The 7824-nt window shown below is 34.6% G+C and overlaps 1 protein-coding gene across 1 annotated transcript; it reads right to left on the bottom strand.

The window, feature by feature from the left end:
• Positions 1 to 543: 543 nt before the first annotated feature.
• LOC107585708 (uncharacterized) lies at positions 544 to 7349 on the bottom strand. Its single transcript, XM_016272839.1, has 6 exons — positions 7091 to 7349; positions 5244 to 5351; positions 3647 to 3721; positions 2728 to 2781; positions 2290 to 2401; positions 544 to 1362 (listed from the first exon to the last, which is right to left on the bottom strand). Exons 1-6 carry the CDS (start codon positions 7341 to 7343, stop codon positions 885 to 887), a joined length of 1080 nt encoding a protein of 359 aa, XP_016128325.1. The 5' UTR covers positions 7344 to 7349; the 3' UTR covers positions 544 to 884.
• Positions 7350 to 7824: the final 475 nt, after the last annotated feature.

Genomic DNA, 7824 nt, shown 5'->3' with positions numbered 1-7824 from the left:
CATTGGTGGTAAAAAAAAACAAGAAAGAAGGAAATGGTCCAAAAATAGCATTATAGCACAATCTTCTCAGCAAATGTATCATCAACAATGACTCATTTTACTCAGTACCATTAAATAGGAAAGTGAAAGCTTCATCTATTAAAGGACTAGTTCACCCAAAAATAAAATTGGCTGAACATGTCCTCATCCTCAGACTATCCAAGATGTAGATGAGTGTATTTCTTCATGGGAACAGATCTGAAAAATGTAGCATTCCATCACTGTCTCAGCAATGGATGCTCTGCAGTGAATGGGTGCCGTCAGAATGAGAGTCCAAACAGCTGATAAAAACCTCACAATAATCCACAAGTAATCCCCAACACTCCAGTCCATCAGTTAATGTCTTGAGAAGCCAAAAGCTGCGTGTTTGTAGGAAACAAATCCATCAAGACAGTTTTAACTTGCTTTGACATTGCGTCTAGCCAAAATACAAGTTATCTGTCCATAATATTGCTTTTCTCATTTGAATCAGGAAAACATTCCACAAGAAAATGCCATTTCAGTTTTTCTACTTCAAAATTTCACATTTAAGACAATGTGTTGCTCGCAGTTTCTTTGTTATTATCACTAGTGATTTCTGAGCGCATTTTTTTGTGTGTCTGCAGTAATAAGGCTTAATAGCTGGGATCTCATTTCTCTTTTCCTGTACTTGGTCTTTGAAAAATACTACTGAATTCAAGTATTGCGAAATGGTTTGATCTCCTGCCAGATGACTCTGCTTTATCAAAAGTCAGATTATAAAAAATTCCCAAGAAACAAAAGGTAGATCCATCATCCGGCATTGCTGAATTTGCAAGATGAAATTGCAAAACCATAGTCTGTGCAAATATGAAATGTATTCGATTTCATGATCCAGACTTTTCTGGTTTCTGAATAAGTTGTAATACTGTCCTGACGTTTTTCTCCAGAGCTGGACATTTTCCAGGATGTGATGTGACTAACACCCGGCACGTCTGCCGCTCTGTTAGAAACCATTCGAGTGTTTCATCCAGGTCCTTGTTTCCCTCTTGATATCCATCCAGGATGAGCAAACAGTCCGTCGAGCCCAGAAGAGTCTCTCTGAGCTCAGACACGTCTAGTGGTTTTTCGTAAGAAACGCTGGACTTTATCACCTGGAAAAAGTCTCCTTTCGCTCGGGTACAATCCACCTGGAAAACCAGATGGAGCCGGCGGATGTTGAAGGGGTCTGTTGTGGTCCTCTCAGCCCAGCAGGACGACAGGATTTGGGCCACGCTGGTTTTCCCGCAGCCTGGTTCTCCAAGCAGAAGGATCATTTCTTTCTTATCAGGCAGGATAGAGCTGATGTTTAGAGATCGGCCTTCTCTGGAATCGAGAGGGAGAGTTCATGTGGTTTAACAAGGAAATCAATGGGCAATGTGTGTTATTGTGGTTAGTTAATCAGCTGTGTTTTTCAGCAGTTCACTGGAAACAGTTATGGCTTACTCACTTTCCTATATATATATATATATATACATATAAAGGAAATGTGCTCGCTCTCTCTCTCTATATATATACTGTATATATATATATATATACTGTATATATAGCACATGAATTTAAAAATGAATAAAAATATATAAATAGTGAGTCTATGATAAAATAATAAGTAAAGCAATAAAGAAAAGAAAATGCACAGAATACACTGGTTTGGCATCCATTTATCAGTTCAGAATTATTTAGAACAATCAATATACTGTCATCAATAATTCCTTTAATTTCTTAATGGATGTCTCATGAAAACACTAACACTGTTCACAATGCAAAAAAAATATTTTTTTGTCTTGTTTTTATTAGAATATTTTTATTAGAATGTCTATAAATTAAGAAAAAATGTTAAATGAATATAAATTTACTTAAGAAAGAATGTGACTTAAGGGGTGCGAAAAATAATCTTGTTTTCTCCTTGAATTAAATTAATTTGTCTTTCCCGACCGAGAGACATTTTTCTTGTTTAATTTTGATCCTTTTTCTCCTTAAATCTCAAGTAATTGTGTCTTGATTTAGGGATGTTAAGATATTTGTACTGGAAAATGACAAAAATACTTAGAAAGAAAATCATTTTCTGCATTGCAAGCTCATCAATCCGAGTGACATTGATTTTTACTGACAGTAATCAGTCTGTTTTTATGGAAGTTTCCTGTCGTGTGTGTGTGTGTGTGTGTGTGTGTGTGAGATTCAACATCAAACATACTCTTTTGTGTCAGAAAGTGTTTGTGTCAGATTCATAATTCCCTCATATCAATCACTTACTTGCTGAGAAGTGCATATGAAGCAAGTCTGCTTTTCATCTCAGTGTTTGTGTCGAGCTCTGAATACTCCCGTATAAGCACGCTCCTCAGAGATAGAGGTTTTTCCGCAGTTTCTGCACAAATGAAGGACAAACAGAGTCACAAGAGCAGCAACATGCAGGACTTTTTCCAGTTGACTAATGCTCACGTTAACTGAATTTATAACAGGCTTCAGTGATTCACGATCACATGAAACCTCCAGATGTGCTTCAGATTCTGCTATAGACACTCTTTTTATTTGCGGTTCAGGAAACGAGACAGATTACAGTACATTACAGTGCTGTTGCATTCTGGGTTAAAGGCCTCAAGGGTAATAGTCATATTTACAGTTTCTATTGAACTCCACATAAATCACTGAATCATTAACTCTGCATTGTTATTATTTCAGAACATGCTTTACCTTCTGAGCTTATGTCACATGTTTGCGGCGTGTTCTCGGTCACAGTCAGTAAAGCTGTGAATGAAAGAGAAATATGATCAATAAATGTAATGGATGTAAGTTTATTGTGTTGAGGTCAGGGTTATCGTTAACTAAAACTAACACAAAACCAGAAAAATTAATGTTTTAGTTACTTGGAATATAGTTACGTAACTGAAATAAAACAGCATCTATAAAAACTTGAACTTTGTTTTTTTTTCAGCTAGTTGCCAAGGCAACATTTCTCATTTTTTATTTAGTATAACTTGCTGTACAGACCTACCTAAAACTGAAATAAAAACTAATAAAAACTATAGAGACCAAAAAAAAAATTTCAAATTCAATTCAAAGAATATTGCAGGTTCAAATACATAAATAAATAAATAAATAAATAAATAAATGCGTGTATATCACGCTAAATATAAGTCTTTAACAGTTTAAATAAATGAATATATATATATATATATAGTGGGTACGGAAAGTATTCAGACCCCCTTAAATCTTTCACTCTTTGTTATATTGCAGCCATTTGCTAAAATCATTTAAGTAAATTTTTTCCCTCAATGTACACACAGCACCCCATATTGACAGAAAAACACAGAATTGTTGACATTTTTGCAGATTTATTAAAAAAGAAAAACTGAAATATCACATGGTCCTAAGTATTCAGACCCTTTGCTGTGACACTCATATATTTAACTCAGGTGCTAATTTATTTATATGAAGATAGCATATTTAAGCCAAATTGACATTTTATATATTCTTGATGCATGCTTTTAATACACATATATATATATATATATATTTACAGTGCCTCTCCAGTAACGTTTTGTTGACGTCCGTTTCATAAAAAGCATAAACAGTTCCTGTGCTGAAAATTATGTCAATTTGAAAAACTCACAATCAGTGGTGGCAGAAGATGAGTGTGGAAACAGGAAAGCACATTTAGATGATTCATTTCGTCTGTTTTTCTGACCTGGGAATAGATAAATATAGAGGTGATAGAGATAGAGGTCACGTACACATTTGTTATCATAATTTATTGGAATTCACCCATGGTTGCACATAAAAAGAAGATATGAAACAGCATTTTTGCATAGTAATGATTTTATAATCGGATCATCAGCTGTTGACAGACACTAAAAGCCTCTTCTAAGCATTCAGCGCATGGACTCATGCAATGGACAAACGATTTTTCCATCGCCAGGATGGAAATTGAGTTTAATACATCATCTGAAAGCTGAATAAATAAGCTTTCCATTGATGTATGGTTATTGTTATGATAGGACAATATTTGGCCGAGATACAACTATATATGAAAATCTGGAATCTGAGGGTGCAAAAAAAATCTAAATATTGAGAAAATCATCTTTAAAGTTGTCCAAATGAAGTTCTTTAGCAATGCATATTATTAATCAAAAATTAAGTTTTGATATATTTACGGTAGGAAATTTACAAAATATCTTCATGGAACATGATCTTTACTTAATATCCTAATGATTTTTGGCATAAAAGAAAAATCTATAATTTTGACTCATACAATGTATTTTTGCCTATTGCTACAAATATACCCCAGCGACTTAACACTGCTTTTGTGCTCCAGGGTCACATATGTTTTGTCAGGAAACCTAAAAAAGTACTTAATCTTAAAGGTCAGATAACGTATAAAGCTTACTGTAAAAACAGCATGTTCAGTGTACATGATGCCAGTGTCTGAGCAGATTTCATATCTAAAAAAACTAAAGCCTTTTCAATGAATGTTTGCGGTATTTACCTGTGACAAAACCTGGTTCTTTTTCCTGCAGATACTGAAGATTAACAAACAGGAATCTGTGTTTCCACGCGGTTTGTATCGTCACGTGCCGCTGCTGACCCACTAAACCGCTGTCTAATCAATCATGGCCTGTTCTGGAAGCTTATTTATCACAATTTAGTTTCATAATGCCACAGCGACAGAAGTTCAAATCTGTGCATGTGCAAGATAACTAATAGCTTTTTATGAATTTTTAAGCTCAAGCCTTTTCAAAAGTGCCTGGTCACACAGCATGTGAATGACTAATGAGGTTTTCACCTGTGTCAGCTGACAAATTCCAGTTTCTATTTCCTGCAGATACTGAATAAACTGGGGATTCCTTCTTTACAAACTGTTCAATATCATATGATGCTGACTCACACGACTACTCTCTAAAATAAACAACAAATCAATCAAGCACATCTACACTGGTTACACCTAAAACCAGCTCACCATATCTGATTGAGACACCATATGAATCGACACAAACAGTAAACAAGTAACAGAATCATCTGGAATATTAAAGATGTAATGTAATGTCATGTTACTATGTTAAATACCAGGGGATTGACACATTTGCATGGTACTCCAAGGTACTTCAAATAATACAATGCTTGAATTTTTTTTATTACCATTGTATATGTCAAAAGAAAAAGAAACTAGCTATATAATGGTACATTTTAAATAAAGGTACAATGTAAATTACCATTTCTTCTCCTACGCAGAATGACAGCGATGAAGGCAATGGCTAAAAGCACAACGACCATGGCGACAATCCACACGTATTGAGCACAACAGTGAGGAAGGATGTCATCTGTAAAGAGAGAAAAATGATGCCGTTAAATATCGGTCACTTAAAATATGCACATAATGTCTTTTCCTGTAGAACAGAAGTTTGCTTTGGTTGCTTTGGATAAAAGCATTTGCTAAATGAATAAATGCAAATGTAATGTAAATATAATTATATATACTGTTTAATATATAAGCTATTTTACAGCAACTTCGAACCAGTGTTATTTTAGTATCACTGATATTCTTTTAAAGTTTGCTAATATTTTGAATGTGATTTTATTTTAATATTAAATATTATTTAATATTTAACTTTTTAATTTTAAAGTTTTAGTAATTTTGTCATTTTTATTATTTTTTTAAAAATATATCTATACAGTTTTGAAGCTTTATGTTTTTGTTTATTTATTATTTGTTATTTTAGTGCGTCCACGTACACTAAATGGAAATGAGAAATGTTGCCTTTGAAACTAGCTGAAATAAAATATTATTATTTTTTTATTTCCGTTAATGTTTATTTTAATTAATAAATTTTTTATGGGATTATTTTTAGTTGACATTAATAACCCTTCTTCAAACATGTCTAATTCAATCAGATATTAGAGCTGTGAAACAAACAAAAATGTATTTAAAGCTAATAGCAGTACTACTCTATCGATACTTATAAACACCATGAACCTGACATATTGTGCATTTCTATTACGTAACAGAAAACATTTCCTTAGACATTGAAAGATGCTTACTTGCTTTAGGGTGAAACATATGAATACAACTATCTGCATCATTATGAGACTAATGGCTGCTGGAAAAAACTGCAACAAAAGCATTCCTCCGCATTTATTTGAAACTGATCTGTTTTCCTTTTGTGCATGTCTTCACCTACATATTTCATATCACATGCCCCCACATCCGGGGCAAACCATCAAAGAAAATCTGTCTCACAGAAACCATATGCAAGGGAAAACAAGGGAAACTTTCAAATCTGTAGGCTGATACTACAGAGATGAACTGATAGAACTTTAAGTGCTACATACATTCAGAAAAAAACATTTAGGTTTAAGACTAGTTGTTCATCCACTTGAAAAACACAGTTTTGGGTTATATACCATCAGCAATGGATGCTCTGCAGTGAATGGGTGCCGTCAGAATGAGAGTCCAAACAGCTGATAAAAACCTCACAATAATCCACAAGTAATTCATACCTCTCCAGTCCATCAGTTAATGTCTGGAGAAGACAAAAGCTGTGTGTTTGTAAGAAACAATTCATTAAGACATTTTAATTTCAAACAGTTGCTTCCAGCTAACACACGAGTCCATAATACATAATAACACTTCCTCCAGTGATTTCCTGTTGTCTCTTACATCACGATCAACACACGTATTTGTTTAGAGCGGTTTTCTCTTGTAAACAGTGCTTGATCTGTGCAGATTTCTCAACTGATTCAGATGGGACAACCTTTTCACTGGAAACATCAATATTATGGATAGAGAACTTGCATTTTACCCAGAAGCAATGGTTTGACGTTAAAACATCTTAATGATGGATTTGTTTCTTACAAAAATGCAGATCTTGGCTTCACACGTTGTTGATGGACTGGAGTGGTGTGGATTACTGTGATGTTTTTATCAGCTGTTTGGACTCTCATTCTGACGGCACCCATTCACTGCAGAGGATCCGTTGGTGAGCAAGTGATGCAATGCTACATTTCTCCAAATCTGTTCTGATACTAGTTAACAAAGCTTTCCGACATCAGTGAGACTCACCTGGGATGCTAAAGGTGGCCGCCTGCCGGATTTCACCCTTCACGAGGAAAGAGCAGGTGTAGTTATTGACGAGGTCTCGTTTCACCGTCAGCTTGCTGATGATGTGGATGAGATCTTCATCTGTAGAGCGTGTGGTGCTGTTGGACATCTCTGTGAGGTTTGTGTTCTGACCATCGCTCCAGATAACCTGAGCTGACGGGAATCCCCGAGACTCACAGGAGAGCTCGACCTCATCCTGACCCGTCTTCATCATGCTTTTCTTTACGGGAGTATAAGGAGCTGGAAACCATAAACAAGATATATAGCTAAACTCACACCTAAGACACTCTGGTTCAAGTTTTAGAAAAAGTAGATATATTTGGAATACCATTTTCAGTATTATTTCTATAGTATGCAATATGCAAATTTCCTGTATTCATTGAACTCAAACCCAACCTGGATGACCTACCACTGTATCCATGATTTTTATCTTTTGCTTCTTGATTAATAATTTGATTAGCAATCGTTTAGACATTTCTACACAAAATGTTATTAAAAAGGCACAATAATGTTTATATTTGTAAGTTGCAACTCAATGAATATTGTGTATATTACAAGGGTTTCTACAATTAAATTTGCAACTATAGTAACTAAAAAAAAAGGCTTCTTACAAAACATCACATATTTACATTTGTTACACTGCTTGAATAATAATTTAGTGTGGGTTTTACGCTGAAAAAAAAATTCTGGAGTGA

Source organism: Sinocyclocheilus grahami, unplaced genomic scaffold (assembly GCF_001515645.1).
Source record: "Sinocyclocheilus grahami isolate Dianchi unplaced genomic scaffold, SAMN03320097.WGS_v1.1 scaffold73.1, whole genome shotgun sequence".
NCBI lineage: Eukaryota > Metazoa > Chordata > Actinopteri > Cypriniformes > Cyprinidae > Sinocyclocheilus > Sinocyclocheilus grahami.
This window is presented reverse-complemented; position numbering and strand designations above follow the sequence as displayed.

Excerpts from the sequence above, each read along its gene's own strand:
- LOC107585708 (XM_016272839.1), bottom strand. The coding sequence starts at position 7,343 with ATGATGAAGACGGGTCAGGATGAGGTCGAGCTCTCCTGTGAGTCTCGG. Across the intron at positions 2,782-3,646 it reads ATCTTCTGCCACCACTGATT|CTTTACTGACTGTGACCGAG; the intron begins GTGAGTTTTTCA and ends TTTCATTCACAG. Across the intron at positions 1,363-2,289 it reads TCATATGCACTTCTCAGCAA|AGAAGGCCGATCTCTAAACA; the intron begins GTAAGTGATTGA and ends TCTCGATTCCAG.